This window comes from Triticum aestivum, chromosome 4A (genome assembly GCF_018294505.1).
Source record: "Triticum aestivum cultivar Chinese Spring chromosome 4A, IWGSC CS RefSeq v2.1, whole genome shotgun sequence".
Classification (NCBI taxonomy): Eukaryota; Viridiplantae; Streptophyta; class Magnoliopsida; order Poales; family Poaceae; genus Triticum; species Triticum aestivum.
In genome coordinates, this window is record NC_057803.1 from 710,332,075 (window position 1) to 710,355,751 (window position 23,677).

Below are 23,677 nucleotides of genomic sequence, written 5' to 3' on the forward strand. Positions count from 1 at the left end.
TTTCTGAATTACAAGAACGTTTTTCTATATTGTGTAACATTTTTAAAAATGTCAAGTACATTTTTTAATAAGTGCTCATATAGAGACGATGATTTTCATCCAACTTGTATTACATGTTTCAAATCCAGCCATTCATGGGAAGGAAAAAATGCAACACACCTTTCGGATTGTCCATCGTTTGAATACCACACACTAAGTACCAATGTCTAGTAGTTCTGAATATGGATACGCCTACCGCTAGTTATTTTTATAATACTCTCATAAAAAATAATTATCCCATGCTTTGAAAGAGTTTCCATGGGCGTCGAGTATCATTTCTTCAAATAAGGAAGAAGTGTTATCGAAATATTTCCTTCCATTCTCCCTAGTATGAAAGAAGAAAATAAGAAGTATTGTGTCTCGGTCTATACGAAATGGCACTGGTTTTTTCTTTTCGGTTTCATTGATAGCAGAAGAGTATGCTGACTACAAGAGCCTGAAAACGCTACCTTGCGCCCAACCTGTACGGAAACTGTTCCGCTTATGCCTGCTGCTGTAAACCCTCACATGTTGAGGCCCGTGTGAGAGGCACCAGGGCTATATGTGTCGCCTGTACCGAGACGTAATGCTTCTCGCCTACGGCACCGTGGCCCATATTGTAGTTGCACAAAATGGCCTTTTTTTTATCAGGGTTTTCACAGTTTTGCATCGGTTTCTTCAGGCTTTCTTTGTTTTTTCTATGATTATATTCAAGTTTTCCATTTTATATTTTTTCTTTCTTCATTTTTCTTTTTTTCCCTTTGTTTCTTTCTTTGGTTTCACGAATTTTATTTTGTCATATTTTGTCATACATATGTCTTATTTTGTCATACACATTGTACCTTTTTTGTATATATCGGGAAAAACATTTATACATGTTTAGCATTTTGAAAATATATGATTTACTTTTTATATATATAATTTTGACGTCTATTTATTCATACATAGTGTATATTTTTGCTATGCATATAAAGTGAATTTTATACACAAATAAAAAGTATTTAACTACATTAATAGAAACGACAGACATGTTTTTGAAGATTTCTATTGAGTGTGTGTTAACTATTTTCCAAATGATAAAAAAATATTTTTTTAAGTATGGACACTTTTTTTAAATTGTATACAGTACTTCCTGAAACTTTCAAAAACATATTTTTAAACATGTGACTTTTTTTAAATGTAACATACATTTTTTAATGGTCTCAATCTTTTTCTGAATTACAAGAACGTTTTTCTATATTGTGTAACATTTTTTAAAAATGTCAAGTACATTTTTTTAAAGAACGTGCACAACTTTTAAATGTCCCAAACATTGTTTGACGAGACAAGCTTTTTCTGATTTACATCAACAAAAGGTTTATTGTGTGATAACATTTTTCATTTTTTTATTTTAATCTTTTTAATTGATATACATTTTGGAATATAAATCTTGACATTGGGCCAGCACATACAATTGGGCCAGCACGTACAATTTTGGAACAACTTTTTTTAATATATGAGTAAAAAATCAAAGAAAATCGAACTAATATGCCGAAATGACTAATTAAGGAGTACTCATTGCAAAGATCACTCCACCTTTTGAAGTACGACAAGTGGCGCGCTGCATGTGCGCCATTTGTTGCAACCTGGGAGTTTTTCCTTTTTTCGTAGATTCGTCTATTCAAAATGTTTTATCTCTTAAACCGTACATTCAAATCTCGAACCGTTAACACCGTTGGATTTCTTGCATCGAGATTTTCAAAAGCAGATCCCATGTTGATAGGTTTTCACGAACTTTCCTTTTCACGAAAAAATCGGACGAAAAAAACCGACGATAAAACCGAACCGGGAGCACGGGTATTTTTCCCTTTCCGAAAGAGGCACGCCCGTGCCTCTCGTGAAGTCACAACCGTGCCTCTCGTGGAAGCAAAACCGTGCCTCTCGCGGAAGGAAAAAAAGAAGAGAAACTGCATTTTTTTCGTTTCCGAGGATGCACGGCCGTGCCTCTCGCAAAAGCACAACCATGCCTCTAACGAAAGTAAACCGTGACTCTCGCGAAAGAAAGAAAAATAAAAACGCATTTTTTTGGTTTTTGAGAGGCACGACCGTACCTCTCGTGGAAGCACAACCATGCCTCTCGCGGAAGCAAAACCGTGACTCTCGCGAAAGAAAGAGAAAAACAGAAAGCGCGTTTTTTTCGTTTCCGAGAGGCACGACCGTGACTCTCGCGAAAGCACAACCATGCCTCTCGCGGAAGCAAAATCGTGACTCTCGTGAAAAAAAATAGAAAACGTGTTTTTTTGGTTCCGAGAGGCACGGCGTGACTCTTGCAAAAGCACAACCATGTCTCTCGCGGAACTAAAACCATGACTCTCGTGAAAGGAAAAAACATGAAACGCATTTTTTCGTTTGGGGGGGGGGCAGTGCCGTGACTCTCACGAAAGCAAAACCGTGCCGCTTGCGGAAGGGAAACCGTGACTCTCGCGAAAGGAAAGAAACGAGTTTTTTCACGCAAATTTTTTTCCTTTTTTTTATTAAAAAGCTAAGGAAGACCGGGGGAAAACTAAAACGTCGAAAAAACCAAAAAACCTTTTAAAAAGCCGAAAATGCATGCGGAAAAAAATCCGAAGGGAGCGCCCAGAGCATGACACGTGACAAATGGCTGAAAGCGCCAAGTGATGCTGACCGTTTCGAGACTTCCGAAGGAGCGCTCGTTAATTAGTTGCTCTCCCAATATGCACAGACTAATTGGGCAAGCGCAACTGGGTATAACAAGTCATAGAAGCCTCACATAGGGGGAGTGCCAGATGGGCAGGCCCAGGCATGTGGAGACCATGACCATGTTTCTTTGTTTTTTTTCACATTTTTTGATTCCGTTTTTGCCTTTTTTATTTTTTATTTATACTCCCAAATATTACCATAAATATATTCAAAAATTTGTCCAAGCCTTTATAAAATGTTAAATTTGTATAGCGAAAATGTTAATCATGTATACAAAAAATGTATCCACACAATATACAATGTGCGTGAAAAAAGTGATCTTGTATTTAGAGTAATGTTAATCACGCATTTGTAAAAATATTGAATGAGTATTTGAAAAATGGTAAATGTGTATAGAAAAATTATTTACCATGAATTAAAAACAATTAATCTTGTATTTTTTTCAAAATGTTAGTTAAGTTTATGAAAAATGTTAAGTGTGTATAGAAAAATTACCAATTCCCAAAAAATGTTAATCTTGCATTTGAAAAAATGTTAATCAAGCATTCAAACAATCTTCGATGTGTATAGAGAAAATGTTGATCATGGATTAAAAAATGTTAATCTTGTATTTGAAAATGTTAGTCAAGCATTTGAAAAAGTTGACCATATATTAAAAAATTGTTAATAATGTATTTGAAATGTAAATCAAGCATTTGAAAATGTGTATAGAGAAATTGATGACCATCTTTTTTTTTAAACTTGTATTTGGACAATGTTGAAGTGAATTAGAAAAATGAAAACGATAGAAAGCATGAAAAGACAAAAGAGAAAGCAAATAAAAATGAAGTATAACGAAAAAAAGAAAACCAAACAAAAACGGAGAAGAAATAAGAAACCAAACAAAAAAAAAAGAAAATAAAAAAGAAAAAAGAAAAAAACTTGAGGAAAACTATAGCGACCAAACATGCAGTGCGCGAGCGGCAGTAGCGAACCTACATTTAAAGAAATGGGAAACCAAGAAAAAGAAGGACAATGAGAAAGATAAGAAAAAACGATAAAAAAGCATGAAAAGACCAAAGAGAAACCAAATAAGAAAATGAAGTATAACAAAAAAAAAAAACCGGAGAGAAATAAGAAAACAAACAAAAAAACAAAAGAAAATGAAAAAGAAAAAATATTTTTTTTGAGAAAAACTATAATGACCAAACATGCAGCGCACGAGCGGCACCTACACTTATGGGCCGGCCCATGTGCATGCTCCTTCAGTGAGAGGAGCTTCCACACTCGACGCGAGAGAATCTATCGTCTCGCTCTAAGGAAGACATAGTCCTCGTGAATACATTGCCCCGGGTTCTGTCAGATGTGCCCCTCCCCCCCTGTTGCTCGTCAAACTACAAACAGACAAACAAATAAGTCCAGTTTAGCCCCGTGGAAAAAAAATGCAAACAAAACACAATTTGAGCCCAGTACGGCTACACAGATGCAAATGAGGAGAAGGACAACCTTGTCTGCAGTTTGCAATAGAAAACCGGACCGGCTCAACTATTGGGAGTGCCCAGGAAAATCGCATGAGCATTAGTCAGTGACATCAGTTGACTGAGACTTTGTTAATTCTCGATTGACTGAGCATTAGTGGTTCCCAAAGAAAAATCTTCATATAAAATTTTCATGTGTTATCCACTATGGATCTGCACAAATACCGATCCCTCGAACAACTAGTGATTTCCACCGTTAAAGGCCTCTGCATAAGGAGTAACGGTGAAACCTGGAATACGTGGTGGATTGTTTTGATTGGTAATTAGGATGAAGCAGGGCCCACCCTGAAATTAGGCAGGGGAGAGATTAGTGAGGGGGAGAAGGTCAGTTCGTTAAGTCAATAAAAAACCGCTTGTGATTCTATATCATTTTTGCTGCATATATAAATGTGTAATAATGGTGAACTAGACTTGGAGATAATCGATTAAAACGTATGTGTCTATACTTATCAGAGCAAAGGTGATAAGAAGACAACAAAAATTTCCCACATCAAAAAATTGCAGTGGCCAATGGGTTGAATTCAAATGCACAAGATAATATGGGGTGAGTGCACAAACCTTGAGCCTTGGCCAGGTTTAAGTTAAACTACTCTCAACAAGAATTGGGCCCAACTAAATCAGTATATGGGCAATACAACATTATCAAGCCAAACATCACATACCAAAGAAAGTAGATATGGTCATGCATATTACAATCAGATTTTGAGATAAATGCACAAGTTATTCTAGATTCCCCATACAGTCTATGCATGCACACACAAAGGAAACTTGAGTGTTATTTTTTCTTTTTTGCGAACCTCATAAATTGGTACTGCATAATTCAACATAATCATAAACCATTGCCTAACTTGAGTGTTATTTTTTTGTGAACCTCATAAATCAGCACTGCATAATCCAACATAATCATAAACCATTGCCTCAAACCCCAGATAATATCCACAAACAATCTTCTGATCCACGCAGCACAGCAAGAGATTGCTTTTCAAACAACTTGAATGGAAAAAGAAGAAATCAGCTTGGGTTCAAGGCGTGGTACTTATAGCTTGGATTTGTTGCACCAATTATACTGCAGGGGTCTCCCTTACAGTCTCTATAAAAATAAGTAGAAACGAGAAAGCAGCTACACAACTTGAAATTACTAGTTCAAAACTGAAATGAACACAACTGCTTGACTTGATCAGTTTGTACCACTGTTTTAAATAGCCCGTTATAGCTCCGCTATAGCACGCTATAACGTTTATAAAAGGTCTTACGCTAAGAGACTTTGATCCAAACAAATGGACAAACATTTTAAATAGCGCGCTATAGCTCTGCTATAGCACGCTATAGCATTTGGAAGAGGTCCGCCGCTAAGATGCTTAGCGCGCTATTTAAAACTATGGTTTGTACTTAAGACAATATGAATCAAGTTGCTTATCACTACCCCAAACACACTTTTTCCTGACGGCCAAATACCGTCAGGAATGCGTCAAAATCGTCAGGAATGAGAGCTTACCGTCAGGAATTTCCTGTCAGCAACAGCTTGTCAGGGAAAATGTGTGTTCCTGAAGGTAGCCGTCAGGAACATTATTCCTGACGGTATTTCCTGACGAGGGTACCCACGATCGCCCAACTGTGATGCCTGACGGTGGCACCGTCAGGAAATGCCTTCAGGAATCTGGCCGTCAGGAATGCTCTCTGCTTTCCTGAACGTTATTAGGCCGCCTTCAGGAATGAGCACCTCCTAATCATGAAGGCTGGCTACGTCAGGAAAGTAAAACATGGTAGCACAGTGACCCCGTCAGGAATGATTATTTACCCCCAAAAAATCAAAATAATATTGAATTACTGATATTCACAGCCAATTGTGGTACAACAATTGATATTCTTGCACAAACAAAGGTCACATAGCCCAGTTTAAGATGGCATCCCATTCATAGCTCACAATATATACCCATTACACAAACCTCCATGTTCACCAGATTCGCATAATTACCAAAAGCTCAACTTAACACTAGTTCTTAGCCAGACCAAAAGACATACTAGAGTCCTAAATTTCCATCAGTAGTAGCGATTGACAAATAAAAGGGTCCGTGCACATAGTTACCAGTACAAGCACTAATTATAACTATGGCATTCCTAAATGATTTTCATGTGTCGGACCAGAACCATGATCATCCATTTGAGTACCAGCATCAACATGCCTTTCATCATGTGAAGAATCTGCCATTGGAGTACCACCATCCTCTTGGGCCTGGGGTATTTCATTCACCTGCAAAGTGTTAATGCAACAGATTTTAGCATAGTGAAGTAAAACAGCGAACACACACTAAAGCAGAACTTGCACATTTTACAAGTATTAGAACAGGCTATAAATAAAGCAGGAGCAACTGATTGCCATAGATTGATTTTCCTAATATTCACTACAGACAATTGTATTAGGTGATATATTCTCTCTATCCCATCTGTTTTGTGAAACAGGAAAAAGAAAGAGTATTCTCACTTTATACGCTAGTCAAGTGCATGGTTAGTAGATAAAAGCACATGAGTAACAGATGTAAACAAGCCAAAAGCCCAAGTTATCTTGCTGAGATCAGATAAAAAATGTGGAAGATATGAAGTGCAGCAACATCTTGTGTAATATGAAAAACGCTAACTGGTATAGTGATCATTAGATCAAATAGAGAGTGAAGTCGTGGTCAGAAGCTTGCACCTATTCAAGCAATTCAGATCTACTGCACAATTTGACATGCAAGAGATTATGTAGCTTCAGTGTCTAATTTAGAACTCGGAGTACATGGAAATGAAATCGCAAGTATAGTCTAAAATTGAACAAGGCTAGTCAATGGTATTATCATAGAACATGATATTTGTGATTAGAACAGGCTCAAGTTTGTTGCATAGAGGGGTTGAGTGTCGTGGTGTACATACCAGATCACCGCCATCCATCAGCTCATCTTGGTAGGCAAGAAGATCTTCGGGTACTTCCCATCCTAGCTTGCCATAAAACCCCTACAGTGCAATAAATGGTGAAATCGATGTGCAAACCATCAACAAGATCCATAATGCAATCAAAGCAAATCTATGTAAAAGATGAGCAATACCTGTACATGTTTGCTCAGAACAAAATTATTCTTGCAGCGCCTTTTAAGTTGAGCATTTTCCTTCAATAAACAATGGTATGATATGGAGTTTGATGGCCTTGTGTCATTCTCTCTAGCTTTTGCAACTACCACTGCTTTCTTTATAGCACCATCACCTATTGCTAGTCGCCCATGGGGCATGCCACCACTGGAGGAGTACATGATTTCTGGATCGAGATCACGGTCCTTCCAATGTAGTGGATCTGCTGCTTTCAGAGCTGTGTAATAGGTGTTCTGAAACAATGAAGAATAACAATATCTCGCTATTAATTTCAGATTAACAACTTTTGAAGTTCGGAAGGCAGAGCAAACATGCATGAACTTACAAGACGCTCGTTGACCTTAGTGTTGTTGATGGGGCCACTTTCTCCACTCTCGGTACAATTTTTAACTCCTCCCTTCATGCACTTGTAAGTGTTCATGTTTGTTGCTGCTGCAAGCCCATGCTCTTTTCCCTACGTAAGAGAATATGCTCTTTCAACAAACAACCCGTACTCATAAGTCACATGAAACTAAATGCAACTTACCAACATGCTTTGGGTCTGAACAAATGATCGTGAACCACCCCGATTTTGTGCAATATCCTCTGACTTGAAGCGTGACACTCGGCCAAGGTTCCGCAACCCCTCGAATTTAGAGGAGCACCAATAGTCACATATGCTTTCCCACACTTCATGATCAATGCACCAATAAAGCTGAGCTTGCATGTATTGGTTTTTGGTAAGCTCTTTTTGACATGCTTCATGATCTTTGATGGGCTCCTTAACAATATCCTTATAGTACAGTTTGACGGCTTCCTTACGGGCTTGGTACCACATCTGCCTAAATTGTCTCTTTGCAGAATTTTCAAGAATACGATCAACTTCAATTATTTGGGCAGGAGAATCATCAACTAGTTTGTATATACTCTACACAGACAAAAAACTTAGATTACATCTATGTTTACTATTGGTTTCGAAAGTATGCAATGATGTACACAAAAAGGTACTGCACTCCAGCATATTTTAAAAGGGAACTCATTTAGGTAGCATTAGTACTTACCCAAAACTCCTGCATCAAACGATGTGCAGCTGCTTCCCCAATATTTTCACCTTCAGTAACCTTGTTAATGTAATAATCTTCCCAAGAAGATGCATGACGCTTGATTTCCACACCTTCCTTATTCTTCTCCTTGATAATGGACGGGTATTCACGTTTGAGAAGTGCAGTAATCTGGCCACCTATCCCCTTATCTCCTTCAAAGTGACTGTCACCTTTGGGTTGAATTGCAATGTGAATGCCATTTGGTGGCCTTTTTAGTTGGGTGCGTGTCCGCCCCTTCCTTTTCTTAGTTGTTACACCACTATCATTGCTGTAGGTACTCCCATTGTTGCAGGAGGGACCATTCTCATTGTTGTTCCCTTGAGTCTCATCACTTGGTTAATGAGCTTGTGCGACTATTCTTTTAGGTCGGTGGCGATGGCCTGCCATATCCTGCAACATGTTATCACAAATTATAAGTATTTATGAAGACAACAGGTTAGATCCATAGCAAACTGATCACAACTAAATACAAGATTACTAAATAAAGAAAAAATCTGCATAATTTATGTACAAAACGAAATGGCAAACTGAAAACAGATTTGAAAACCAAATGAACATCAATTATGTAGAAAATGAAACTGCAAGCTGATTTGAAAAATAATTGCAATCCTAAATAGCAACAGATAAGAGTACAACATATATTTTTCTTATAAGTCTAAATAGCAACAGATAAGAGTACATCATTTATTTTCTTATAAGTCTGCTTAGCATTCAGATAAACTCTTTGTTTTCTTTCTCTTTTTCCTTCTATCTTCCTCTTCTTCCTCTTGGCATTCAAATACACTCTTCATTTTCTTGATCTTGCTCTCATAGTTTCGACATTTAGCACACGGGCACTTAATCTTTCCATTCTAGACTACACTTGGCATAGAGAAGGCAAAATCTATGAATTCTTTTGTCTTATTATACCACTCATCAGTTGATTTACTATGAGTCCAACCACTATACATCCACCCACGCTCCGTCATTGAATAATGCTGTTATTGCATAATTTGGAATGTATAACAGTTAATGATCTAACATGGCAATGAAGAAATTACATAAACAAGCATAGAGATGTGGAAGAGTGGACATTGGACCTGTCAATGGAGAGTGCTGCGGTGCAAGAATATCACTCCTCGAACTTGGTCTTCGTAGAACTACACCGTCCTGATTTGGCCTTCTGTACATAGACATATGGGAACTAAAATATCAATTCCTTTGCACTGGGACCATAAAACAAATTATTTAAAACTGAATCATATACTAATCACAGTCTCTAGTGATGCTGCAGCCAATCTTTTCAAAAGAACAACAAAAAATAGCATCTTTTACCTCAAGAAAAGTGTCAAATACTAAACAATGACCCCTCCTGTTACTAGGGAACTCTGCTATTACTAAACATGAAAGGCCTACAAGCTGTTACCTTTTTTGGTCGATTTGGAGGCGCTGGACTGGAAGGGAAACAGAGGGCGAGGAAGTGAGTCGGATCTGGAAGACGAGGACACGTCGGTCGATGCAGAGGCGTTGGAGTGGCTGGACGACGAGGGGGGCTGCTAGACGTCGATGGGGCGCCGCTGGAAGCGCCGGTCGATGGGGATCGAAGTGGCGCTGTATTGCGAGTCTCCGAGGGGCACTGTACTACAAGACTGCGAGGGGCGCCGGCCGTCGGGGATGAAGGCGCCGCTAGAATGGCTGGAGGGCGCACGAGGGGTGGCTGGACGTCGACGGCGCAGCGTTGGCCGGCGACGGAGGCGACAGGGCGGCGGTCGATGGGGGGAGATGGCGCTGGAGGAGTGGGAGCAGCAGCGGTGTGGGGTCAACCGCCGGCTGTGTGGTGCGGCGGCACCGGACGGGAGGCGACGACCATGGGGGATTGGGAAGAGGGGGCGGCGGCCATGGGGGTTTGGAGGAGGGGCGGCGAGATGCAAAACAGGGGATGGGCACGCGTAGGAGTTGGTTTTAGGGATTTTGACCAGTCGTTCCTGACGTTGGGCCCATCCACGTCAGCGATGGGGGCACAACCGGCGCGAAAACTACTGGCGAGCGGAAAAATCGCTCGCCTTGCTCGCTCCTAGCCAAAATTCCACGTTCCTGAAGGCGGTGTACCGTCACGTACGTGCGCAAGATATTATTCCCGACGTGGATCGGCTCCCTTCACGTATATGGGCCACGTTCCTGAAGGCTTCTCGTATTCCTGAAGGTTAATATGCGGCCCTTCAGGATTGACTCGACCCATTCGCCTCGGTACGCCATTCACGTCACGAACGTCGCACGTTCCTGAAGGAGCACTTGCAACCTTCACGAATATTATAAACCGTCACGAAAAAGTCTCTTTGGGGTAGTGTATGTAGATTATTTCCTGGTTATATATGAATGGAAGAGATGGAGAGCCGGTCTGTGCAGCAACGGGATTCCTGAACTAGTAATCCCTTCCCACTGTTAAGAGTACAAATCAAGATCAAATTGATTCCGCCGTTACACCAACAAGGATACAAATAATTCAGTTACTATCAGAGCAGAGCTGGTAATCCATCCATCAGTGGCAAAGGGTTGATGACATGGCCTGCGAATATCACCACGCCACCGACATCCTCCATGAGGAAGAAGGCGAAGGGATGATCTGCCACAAAGTCCACAGGGCGATCACGTACCATGCCAAACCCCGCGGACATCGCCACGGTGCCTGCGGCGGCCACGGTCCCCCTCTCGTCCACTTTTACGACGCAATGGTGGACCACGGAGGACACGGCCACCGGAGCCGCCGGCGGGCTCAGCATCTCCGAGAATGAGTCGCCGGAGCGACGGAACGGCAGCTCCAGCCCCAGATTACGCAGCATCTGGGACGCCTCCACCCTCAGCGTCACCTCGAACTTGGGGATCCTGAGCTTGCCCAACGGCACGACCTGCTCCGGCACGACCGACCTGTGCAGGAGCGCATCGGGGCTGGCGCTGATCCTTCGCGCGAGCGCGGGCAGGCCGTCCAGGTTGTCGGGGAGGTAGATGTACATGGCGAACAACGGCTCGCCGTCGCCGCCGTCACCACGATAAGGCATGCGCAGGACCTTGAAGCCGGGGTGGACGCCGACCTGCTGAAACGGGCTCCCCTTCATGAACGGCACACGGACGGTGTGCTCCGGCGACGCGTTGACGTAGAAGGGGCCTTCCTCGGTGGCCTCCGGGAAGAAGGGGGCGTTCCAGTGGCCGCTGAAGAAGACCGAGTTGCCGACGACAAGCGACGTGGAGCCGTCGCAATCGTGCTCTGAGAGGATGTTCTTGGTGAGGCCGCGTGTTTTGCTCTCGAACCACTCATTAATCTCCGCCGTCGCCTCCCGGGGCCTGTTGCTGAAGTCCACCGATCGCGCGTCGGCCTGGTAAACAGCGGCGGCCGTGTTGGCGAACGTAGGATTGAGGCGTAGGGAGGCGTCGACCCAGACGCCGGTGGCTCCGTGGGACTGGGCCAAACCCCGGCCGGCGAGGACGAAGGATGCAACCATGGAAGCGAGCGCGGCGTGTGCCTCTGCGCCAGCGGGGCCGAGGAAGGTGACGATCTGGTCGCGCGTGGCGCCGGAGGCGCCCGCGGCCAGCAGGGAGAGCACTGCGTGGAAGGAGATCGGTGAGAAGGCGAGGTTGGTGGTGGGCATTCCCTCGTCGAGGCTTCCGAGGTGGCGGAGGAGGAGCAGGCAGAGCGCGGCCTGGTCCTTCACGGCGTCGGCGACGTCCTGGCCTACCATTGACGCTGAGGGAATGGAGATGGATAGTACAGTAGTTTTTTGGCGATGGGGGATACCAAACGAGTAGTTGGATCTTTTGGACTGGATTGCCACAATGGACTGCATGCATTTAAACACGATGGATTTAGTGAAATCTTCACTCATAAGCAATCCAACCTTAACTCATAAGGAATGAAACCTTAACTCGTAAGCAAAGAGAGGGAGGTTTTTTCTTTCGGCGCTGCTAAAAATCAGTCGACTGAGACTTCGTCGACTGCTCAGCCGTCCGATCTGTGCAGCGTGTAGATTCGCACTGGGGCGGGTTGTCCCTCGTTTCGGCCTGTCTAAGGCGTGGACCGGACCGTTTGTTTGTTTTTCTGTCGAACCGCGATCCCGCGTGAGCGTTTTGTGGGCTGGGTTGTGTTTCCGTGCGGGCTTTTTGTTTGTTTGTTTTTTGCGTTTTGTTTTTTGAGCCGCATTAAAGAGAGGAAGGGGAAGCGGCCACCCCCGTGGTGATTAAGAAGAGGGGAACAGGGAGTCAGAGCTCATTCCTCATCGTCTCTCTCCATTCCCCAATCTCAAATCAGAAGAAATCCGGAGGGGGAGAAGAGAGGGCGAGCTGCAAGGTTCTCTTCAACGAATCAGAGGACGAGAGAGAGAGGATGGCCGGCGCTGCTGTTGGAGTGAGTCCCCCCTAGTTTTTCTTCTCCATCCTTTTTTTTGTCTTGTTTCTTGTTTGATGCTTCACCGTAGATCTGTAGGGGATTGGGGGTAGTTTTGTTTATGGATCAAGTGTAGAATAGTATATTCAAGTATATAATGGACTCAGGATTTATAGGCTTTTTTTTGTATCCTTATTTGTTCAAGCAATCAATAGATTGGAGGATTGATTTGGAGGTGGTAGTTTGTACGGTCAAGATCAAGTTGTATTTTTTGTAGTGTCTCAAAGGGGCCGGCCAGAGTGAGCGGCTGCTAGGCCTTTTTTGTAGTGTCTCAAAGGGACCTCACTTTTTAGTCTTTTTGGTTTCACTTTTTTCTGTTAGCTTCTTAGTCTGAAAATAGATTTTAGTCCAGGGGCTTGTTGTGAGTCAGCAACATGAGGTCCTCGCCCAAGCTAAGTGCATGTCTGGCGCACTGTAGGAGTTTTGTTACTGTGCCCATGTATCTAGTAGAGTAGATAGGATTTTTGTATGTCTATACATACCCCCGCAAGATGAGGTACCGTTCTTTTTTTTTTGTTTGTATTAAATATCTTATTAGTAGTTTCAAGCAGAGAATTGTGTCCATAGTTTATACTTTTTTAGGGGGTTTTTTCGTGTTGAAATGCACAATAGTGTCTCTCGCTCACGCGCGTCGATCGGCAATGTGGGTGTGGTGGATGCGAGTATGATGCTGGTTTCTTTTTTGTTACAGCTAGATTCACTTATCTAATCCAGTTTTTTGCTTTTTTCCCTATGTTTTTTGAACTATCCAGTAAAGTTTAGTTTTACAACTAGTAGTACTAATCTTTTTTTTCAGTAGCCCAATAGACTCAGATGAAGTGTTCTATTTCTTTTGGATTGTACTAGAAGTAGGGTTATCAAGACCACTTTTTCTTCTTTATGCTTGTAGGTAGTAGGTTTTATCGGCATCCTCTGTACATAGTGTATCGTTCATTTTTTTACACCCTTTTTGTACGTCAGTGGGGGTGACAATATAGATGATGTGTTACGCTCTTTTTGCTAAATCAGTAGCATGTTTTTGAAAAAAATTCTATCGAAACAAGAGAAAGATTTTACAACTGATTTACTGAATGTGTCAGTAGGAGTAGGTACGTTCATTTGTTTTTGATAGCCCCTATATAATCAGTAGCTTGTTGTTTCTGAAACTTTTCTATGTAAAATAGTACATATTACTGCTGAAATCTATCACTAGGGAGTGGCCTTGTTTTATTTTTTTATTTTTGCTGATACTTTTATCTATTTTAAAAAGGAATGATTAATGAAAGTAAGTATCCAGCAACAGCATGTTTTATTTTAGTTTCTTTTTCCTTTTTCTGCCAAAAACCCGTATGAATCAGTATGATGTTCATTCCTTTTTCTATATGAAATCAAGATAATATGGTCTTTTTGAAGGATCCCCACATCGCAAATCATTATTTTTTCTTTTTTTGGTCATTAGTGGCGACGCCAATGATATCTCATCATTATCTCGAAATCTTTCTCTTCGGAAGGATACAAGTTTTTTCCTCTAAAAATCATTTTTTAGCTCAATATGTATGCATCTCACTAGCACAAACTTATCGCTTTTTTATGCGGCGCAGGAGATGGTGTGCAGAGTTTGTTTGAGCCCTTGCTACCGCGAGAGCAGGACAAGTGGGATGAGCATGTTTGTCTGGAATGAGTTCAAAAACGCAGGGGTAACTTTGCAACCTATATATTTTTATTTTTATTTTGTTTTTTCTATTGTTCTGGTCTTTATTTTTTAGGCACTTATCATCACAGAATTAATTGTTGTTGTTGAAGGTTGATATTTGTTTTTGTCCCACAGTTTTGAACTAGATGGGTGTTTATGTCATGTGTAGTAACCTATGCTAGTTCTAGACTGATTTTTTAGGTTGTTTTGCATCTTTTTGACTTTTATATCAGTGCTCAATTCATTTTTTTAGGCAATTTTGATGATTGTTTTTGTTGTTGTTCTTTTTTGTGTGTTCAACACATAACAGGTTGTGCCATTCAACGAAAGAGTTGGTTTCAACGACTTGACAGGGGATACACTGAAGTTTAAGGCAAACAAACGAACATACACCGTTAAGTGTCACAAGGGGCCCACAAAGAGCGCAATGTATGGTAGTGGATGGAGGAAATTTGTTGCAGACAACAAGTTGGGGAAGGGTCAGCTAGTTCTCTTCTACTTGGACCAGCCTTCCCCAAGGGCAGTTTTTCTGTGTGATTCAATTCGAAATGGTGCCGAAGATGAAGGATCTGAGGGTGAGAATGACTACATGGAAGTCTCAGATGAAGAAGACGAGGATATACAAGCTGACAACGTACAATGCTGACGGTGATGATATTGTTCGCACTAGGGGGGCTTGAGTCGACTCAGGAAGAGGAGTCAGATCTAGATAGGCTGCTTCCGCTCAACAATGGGTTCATAGGGTTGGCATTTGTGCACCGCCTCATGAGGACTAATGTTCTTTTGGGAAGCATGGTATTGGTATGTATCCATTTTCTCACTGTTTTTTTTCAGTTTTTGTTTTTGCATGTTTAGTTTTTAAGTAAAAGGTGCAAGCACTTTTTGTTGGAATTTTTTGCATTAGTGAAACTGTTAATTCTGAAATTGTTTTACTTTTGTTTTTATTAGTTTAACTATAAGTTAAAACCTTTTTTGAAATCTGTTAAATGTTGAAATGGTTTTTTCTTTTTATTTTTGCTAGTTTTAAATCTGAAACTGCTTTTTAATTTGTCTTTTTTTGTGTAAGCTCTTTGTGTAAACTTTTGTTTTTATTAACAGAACGTTTGAAATCCTTTTTTCTATTTTTTCCAATGATGAAGCATATATGTTTCAGGCTGTCTTTATGCCGTGTGTGTGTTTAGCACATGAGGCCATGTGCGTGTTTAGCACATGAGGGCATGGGTGTGTGTTTCTTTTTTTAGGAAACAATGTAATTTAAAAATACCACTTTTCTATAACAATTTTTAATTGTAGTTTGGGGAGGAGGAAGTTTTGTAAGTGGGTTTTCATAAGTGAGGATGGTCCGACAGATAAACACACCCATGACTGCAAGTGCACCTTGCACACACCCCAACTACCTTGGCAACAGTCGGAGAGCGGTGAGTGTCGCATCGCTGGTAGGGAGAGCGGATGGAGGCGCCACATCTCTCTCGGAATGGTTTGTTTGTAAGTGGAACGGTAGGAGAGGGGTGGGGGTCACATCTGAAGTAGTAGAGGGGTGGGAACATTTTGTTTTGTCAGAGGGGGCGGCGTTGAGAAGATGGGGCCATTTGCATGCCCCACAACAGGCACACAACTAAATGTCTTTATAACTTGGTTCCAACTTGACTACTGGCGGAGGGGCCAGTTGCATGTCTCACACTAGGCACGCAACTGCATGTCTTCTGGTTTGGTCGCAACCGCATGTGTTAGAACTTGGTTGCAACTCAACTTCCATTTCTTTTTGTATGGGGAGAGGCGCCAGTTGCATGCCCCACAATGGGCACTCAACTGCATGTCTTCTAGCTTGGTCGCAACTGGAGGGGCCTTTGTTTTGTCGGAGAGGCCGACAACGAGGGAGAGAGGTAGCCCAGTTGCATGTCCCACACTAGGCACGCAACTGCATGTCTTCTAACTTGGTCGCAACTACATACCAACTCGACTTTCATTTCTTGTTGTACGGGGATAGGCGCCAGTTGTATGTCCCACAATGGGAACGCAACTGCATGTCTTCTAGCTTGGTCGCAACTGGGGGTGGGGGGCTTTATTTTGTCGGAGGGGGGCGACAACGAGGGAAGAGAGGCGACCTAGTTGCATGTCCACACTAGGCACACGACTGCATGTTTTCTGGTTTGGTCGCAACTGCAGGTGTTATAACTTGGTTGCAACTCGACTTCCATTTCTTGTTTGTACGGGGAGAGGCGCCAGTTGCATGTCCCACAATGGCACTCAACTGAATGTCTTCTAACTTGGTCGCAACTATTGGGGCCTTTGTTTTGTCGGAGGGTGCGACAACGACGGAGAGAGGTGGCACAGTTGCATGTCCCACACTAGACACGCAACTGCATGTCTTCTAACTTGGTCGCAACTGCATGCGTTATAACTTGGTTGCAACTCGACTTCCATTTCCTGTTGTACGGGAACAGGTGCCGGTTGCATGTCCCTTAATGCGCACGCAACTGTATGTCTTCTAGTTTGGTCGCAACGGGAGGGGGGTATTTGTTTTGTCAGAGGGGACGACGTCGAGAGACATGGGGCCCAGTTGCGTGTCCCACACTAGGCACGCAACTGCATGTCTTCTAGTTTGGTCGCCACTAGGGGGGGGGGCTTTGTTTTGTCGGAGGGAGCGGCGTTGAGAGAGATCAGGCAAGTTGCATGTCCCACACTAGGCACGCAACTGCATGTCTTCTAACTTGGTCGCAACTCGGGGGGAAGTATCGAGAGAGAGAGGGGCCCAGTTGTGTGCCCCACACTAGGCACGCAACTGCATGTCTTCTAGTTTGTTTGCAACTAGGGCGATCTTGGTTTTGTCGAAGGGGGCGACGTCGAGAGACATGGGGCCCAGTTGCACGTTCCACACTAGGCACGCAACTGCATGTCTTTCTAACTTTCTCGCAACTGCATGCCTTATAACTTGGTTGCAACTCGACTTCCATTTCTTGTTTGTACGAGGAGAGGCGCCAGTTGCATGTCCCACAATGGGCACGCAACTGCATGTATTCTAGCTTGATCGCAACTAGAGGGGCCTTTGTTTTGTCGGAGGGGGCGGCCCAGTTGCATGTCCCACACTAGACACGCAACTGCATGTCTTCTAACTCTGTCGCAACTGCATGCCTTATAACTTGGTCGCAACTCGACTTCCATTTCTTGTTATACGGGGACAGGCGCCAGTTGCATGTCCCAGAATGGGCACGCAACTTCATGTCTTCTAGTTTGATCATAACTAGAGGAGCCTCTGTTTTGTCGGAGGGGGCGGCGTCGAGAGACATGGGGCCCAGTTGCATGTCAATGAACAAAACCCCCTGCCACCAGAATCTTGCTGTTGACCAGAATGTTGAGATCCACCAATACCAGCCTGTGACCACAAACATGTTATATAGTTTGTTTTTTTCAACTATGCATGTGAAAGTCAACAAAAGAAAGGCACTTTATAGTACCTCTTGGTCAGCAGCCAATGGCAACTGTGTGTAGGTCATGTTACCAATTCCGACGAAATTCATCCCCTGCATTTTTCATAACAGTATAAGTTTCTTTCTTTCTCAATCTTATTTTTCCACAGAATTACAGGGTCATGATAGTAGAGCTGCAGGTCATTCATGAAGCAGGAACTTAAAGAGGGCACAAGTAATCTTTTTTTTTTCAAGAAAAGCTCGTACATGTGGTGCAAATGCACTTGGAGATGGTTGGAATGCCATATTCATCGCAGGCTGTTGTTGCTGCACATACTGGACACCAAGGTATGGCTGCCATGGAAACACAAATCATGCTTATGTCAGTTTCTGGGATGGTGACACAACTCGAACATATGTATTTACAATCTAAGAGATTTTTTGTTTTCGCATTTTTTTATGTTACTTGGACTGGGGTCACTAAATTATGTGGAGCTGGAGCATGACTGCTTGGAAATCTCTGTGCCAAAGTATTCACTGGCTGCTACACGAAATGCAGAAGACAGTATGTGTCAATCTGAATCCATGACATATGTTTCTTTTTTTTGTCTCATGCATAGAACCATGTTCATTAGTTTATCATATTCAGAAAGTATCAAGAACAACAACAAAATTTCAACCTTTTCTCTACCCACAACAAGTGTACAACCTTTTCTCTGTCCACAACAAGTGTACTGCATGTTCAGTACGTGTCCTGAACAGTATGTGTGCTGGACATACAAAAATTAGCACCAGCATGAAAATTATTATCTTTTTTGTCATCAACTAAAACCCATGCTTCTGATATACTACAGTTTTCTTTCTTCAGAGAAACTTGAACAACACGCTGAGACAAAGTTGGAGTTTTCTGACAGAGGAACGTACAACTGGGAGAGAAGCAAAAAGTTTTCCTGTCGTTTAGCTGTACATGGGCCTTTTGCTCTCCTGTTGTGTGTTTGCTGCGTTCATGGGCAGGGACACAGGTACAGCGGGCCAAACAAACAGCAAAAACAAAAAACAAACAAGCAAGCAAAGCCCACACCATAAGCCCATCACGGGGAAATTAAAACCCATCAGGGAGGGACGCTAAACAGGCCTAATCTGTCAGGGTCTCAGTCGACTGAGACCTAGACAATCCCTTTTTCTTTTCTCCCCGGTGCATGCATCCCTCGTCCTTCTATTTTTACATACACAGTAGAATCGTGGATGCTCGCACACAAACACTGAAATCTTTTCCCAATTTTACTTCGAATTTTTGGCACTGTTCAAATTGGGAGAGAGAGTGGGGGGATAGAGCCACTGTTAGACTTAGAGATATTTGATTGTAATCTTAACTACTTATCTCTTCCTCTCCCTGTTAACCTCCTATCCTTATCCTGCCGTATCCTAGCTATCGGTACGATCGTTGTAAACCACGGCAGGGGTTGTTCCTGCCCTCAATCAATAAATACTCGCGGCTCTTCTACGGAGGAGTAGGAACGCTTCCACCAAACCAGTCTTACAGCTACAACATCGGAGGAGAAGAGGCGATTTCTTCGTAATCCATGGAGATTCCGAGCTCTTCATGTTCTCGAGCTTGATTCATGCGCATGTGATTCGTGGCTTCAGTTGGTTGTCTCTTCTCCCCTTCCTTTGTTGTATTTAATGTTTCTGTGCTCATGTGCTTATAGATCTAGTGAAGTTTGCTATAAATCAGCTCGCATTTGATGTAGATGTATGTGTGTGTGTGTGTGTACATGTAGCGATGGATGTAGATGTAGGTGCAGATGCTTATGTTGTTGTTTGATCAAGATGCATGTGCTTCATCCCCTCGGTGTTTGATGTAGATGTAGGCATTTGTTTCCACCACCTTTGATGTAGATGCACTCGCTATATTGGTTATATTTGTTTTTTGTTGGTTTACATTTAGTTTTTGATGTAGATGTAGCGGTGAATCCCTATGTCTATTTTGACATCTGCTTATAGTTTTTTTGCATAGATAAAATACTTTAGAAAAAAAATAACTACAGGCTGAAAAAGCGTTGAGAGATGCGAAGTCGCCGCCGCCGTTGTCCTCGTTGTCGTTCTCCTCCTTCACGCGGCCGCCACTACAGGATCCCTGCCCGGGGTCGCCATGGCGGACCGGTGGTGGCGCGTCATCGTCGCTGTCGTCGTCGAGGACGACGACGCCTCCCTCGTCGCGGCCAAGGCGCCGAGCGGCGAACTGCTCAAAGGCGCGGTGCTGGCGCTCCAGCTCCGTACGCGCCCAGTCTTCGCGCGCCCACTTCAAGGCCCCCGCGTCGTCGAGCCCTGGCTCCGTCTTCACGGCGGCGAGCCCCGGCTCCGTCTTCGGCTTGACGAAGTGTGAAGGAGCCGAGGAGGAGGCGCGCCTGCCCTCGTTGATGACGATGCCAGCGCTGCGGGTGGGCCTGCCAAGCAGCGTCTCCGCAGTCTCCGCGGGCTCGGCCTTGACACCGAACAACGCCGATGACCCGGAGGAGTGGGAGGAGGAGCGGGAAGAGGAAGAAGGGGAGCCGACCCTCCTCGGCATCCATTGGCCGCTGCTCCGGCGCAGGACTGGGGCGGCGGGGTACGTCATCGGCGGCTCGTTGCCTCCCTCGAGGTGCTGGAGGACGGCATGGAGCGTGCGGCCGAGGGCGCCCCACCACAGGCGACGACACTCGCTGTTCTTGGTCCCCTGCACCACCGGTGCCCCCTTGGTGGAGAACAGCCGCTCCGCCTACCGGCGCTGGAAGTACATCGCCCACGCCTCGTGGTTGCCAGCGGCGTACTGCGGGAGGGCCCGCTGCTCCTCCATCAGCGAAGCCCGCACGCGGTCGACCTCGTCGGCGAAGTAGTCGGCGCGCGCGGTGACGTCGGGCAGCAGAGGAATGGGGACGCCACCAGCTCTGAGCTTCCACCGCCCCGACGCGCGCATGTCAGGAGGCGCCGGGCGGCAGCCTTGGCATTGATTCCCCGTGGGAAACCGAGGCGATGAGGACGACGAGGCGCGTGGGTCGTTGACTCAGCAGGCCCGCCATTCTTTTGCGCCAAAAACGATTGCCCCGGCGCACCCGGGCGCCCCCCAGTGCGCCAGGTTCGGCCTGGCCCCGCCGGCGTCAATTTCGGCCCAAAACGGCGAAACACAGGCTCCTGGGGGTGCGACTGGGCCGATTTTTGGGCGCCGACGCAAAAAAATCGCCTGGGAGGGCCTGTTGGGGGCGCAGCTGGAGATGCTCTCAGCTGTCATTAGATGTTGACACCCCCTCGGTAGTGGGCCGGTGTAATTTGATCCCTCTGGGTGTATAACAGGTGTGTTCTTTTACTGGTCGTTTGAATACAGCTGGCTTGTTTGACGTAGATCTAGGATGCAGATGCTCAATCTCCTATGTGTTTGAGTCTCATGGTTTGTATTCTGAATTGAACAGGCTTGTATGCATTTTTGGTATTTTCTTGCTCTGGATATGTGATACTTTTTAGCTAGTTCCGCGCATCTCTCATTGATTCTAGTTTCAATACCATTATCATGCTTCATTACCATTTTGGTTGAACTCTATTCTCGTATAGATCTGGCGGAAGCGGGACGAACTCCTACCACATGATCGCATACGAGGAATTCAAAGAGGAATTGGCGGGATTCTTTCTTGAACACGTCATACCTACAGACGGAGAATACCACCGGGAAGTGCAATGCGATTTTAGTAGATGTTAGGGATCGTAAGAGATGTTATATTGTATATATACATGATCGTGTACTATATGTAGTAGTGTCGGATAGATATACGAAAACTTGTTGTTCGACCAAGCACGGAGAAAGAGAGGTCACTTCTCTCTATATATGTTCATGACGATGTTGTGTAGTTAATGGTTCCTTGATAGCTATATGTAGTAGCTAGCGTCGATTTGAATGAAAAACATAAAATAAAAATGAAACCCTAAATGTAAAAGAATTGAAGGGTAAACACAAAAAGAAAAGGGGGAAACACAATATGAAACCCTAAACCCTTCCTTTCAAACAAAAAAAAACCCCAGCGCCTAGCAGCTGCTGACGCGTGGCTGCCTTTTAGTCCCGATCGGTGTTACCAACCGGGACTAAAGGTCCTCCTGCTTGGGCGCCCCACAGAGGCCACATGGAGCTCCTTTAGTCCCGGTTCGTAACTCAACCGGGACTAAAATTGTGGGCCTTTGGTTCCGATTGTTTAGTCTCGGTTCTGCAACCGGGACTAATGGCTCTCTGCAACCGGGACTAGTGCCCTGTTTTCTACTAGTGTAGTGTCACATGCATGACACTATTTTTAAAATTTTCTCTCTTGTTTTTTCCTAAATCGTACAATTATTTTTAAGAAATAATAAAATGATGTATGTGAACCCTGGGAGACAAAAGAAAAAAGGGTAATGAGGGTCCAGAAGTCAATGAAAATGTATAATTACGGAGCTTTAAGTTTTATGTTTCTTGTACTGAAAATGGCCCAGAAAACGAATGACACGATCTTTTCCCTTTTTGTGAGATTTGCTAGCATAATACTCTTGTTTTTTTTCTTGAGAGAAGACCTTCATGACTAGCTGTATTGATAATTAAGCAACATTACATCGTCAACAAGTTTAGAAAATAACCAGCTAAGGGGGTGGATCATCGCCCCAAGTACAAGACAATTTATTCAAAAAACCTTGTGTAGGTGGCTCAAGAGCCACACCATTGGCTTCTCGAAAACAATGTAGGAATTAGGCCTTCCAGATCATCGAGACCACATCAACAATCTTGTTTCTAGTTAACCTTTAAATATATGATTGGATGGATGGATGGCTCGTACCATCTACAAACTATGTGAAAGATCTCAGTGTTGTTTAATTTCCTTACTAATATATTATTCAAGACAAGATGGTGTGAGCAAATGAAAAGGAACAAGTGGAACTCTGCTTTGCTTGCCGTCTCGGCCTGAGAAGCGGAATGGTAATAGAAACTGAGAAGGGTTAAAATAGTCATATATGATTCAAAGTAAATCACATATCGCCGACATATATGATTTTTCATACCAGAGAAAAAGAAATATCAGTAAAGAAGTGTTATGGGTCCAGCGGTCAATGTAAATGTACAGTTGTGAAGCTCTAAAGGCTATGCTTTTCAATTCAAAACGGGCCACCAAAATAATGGACAGTTATTTTTTTCATATTTTAATAAGGGGGAGGAGTGGGCACTCGACGTCGATCATTGCGATCGAATCGGTGCTCATATTGCTGGCGGCTCTTGTGCTGATCATCACGCTGGCCCCCACGTTCCTCACGCCTCGGGGGCGATCTCGGACTATGGGCCGACTGGACTGAATTCGCAGCAACGGATCTGCTGTGAATCCTGTTCCGCGACTGTGATACGACTGAGTTTTGATCCCCTGCCGCCCGGAGCAAATCTCTGATTTGTAGCAAACCTCTACCCGCCTCCGACTGGGAAGGCTGAATTGACTCTGCTATACGGGCTGCAGCTGCTAAATTCTGAATCGGAGTTCGATATAACTGAGTTGGTTGCTGGAAGAGCTGACGTCGACTGGATTCTGGAACCTGCGGTCGCGCGCGCTCGTCGAGTACTCGCTGGAGGTTCTCCAGTCGAGTGCGCTCAGCCAGGTTGGCCAAACGCGCATCCTCCAAGGCACGAGCCTCGGGGGTTTCTCCAACGATAGGAGTGTGAAGTGCATCCATGTTCCGATGGCGAAGCTCCTCCCTCTGCAGCGAAG

General features: G+C 43.9%; 1 protein-coding gene and 1 long non-coding RNA gene across 2 annotated transcripts; one reads left to right on the forward strand and one right to left on the reverse strand.

Moving 5' to 3' along the window:
* Positions 1 to 10,766: 10,766 nt before the first annotated feature.
* Positions 10,767 to 12,239, reverse strand: LOC123083299 (serpin-Z1). The gene has a single exon (XM_044505371.1). It carries the CDS (start codon positions 12,151 to 12,153, stop codon positions 10,933 to 10,935), a length of 1,221 nt encoding a protein of 406 aa, XP_044361306.1. The 5' UTR covers positions 12,154 to 12,239; the 3' UTR covers positions 10,767 to 10,932.
* Positions 12,240 to 12,643: 404 nt separating this feature from the next.
* Positions 12,644 to 19,452, forward strand: LOC123083300 (uncharacterized). The gene is made up of 5 exons (XR_006439266.1): positions 12,644 to 12,815; positions 14,435 to 14,530; positions 14,837 to 15,327; positions 18,104 to 18,498; positions 18,802 to 19,452. It is a non-coding gene; the product is annotated as an uncharacterized lncRNA (long non-coding RNA).
* Positions 19,453 to 23,677: the final 4,225 nt, after the last annotated feature.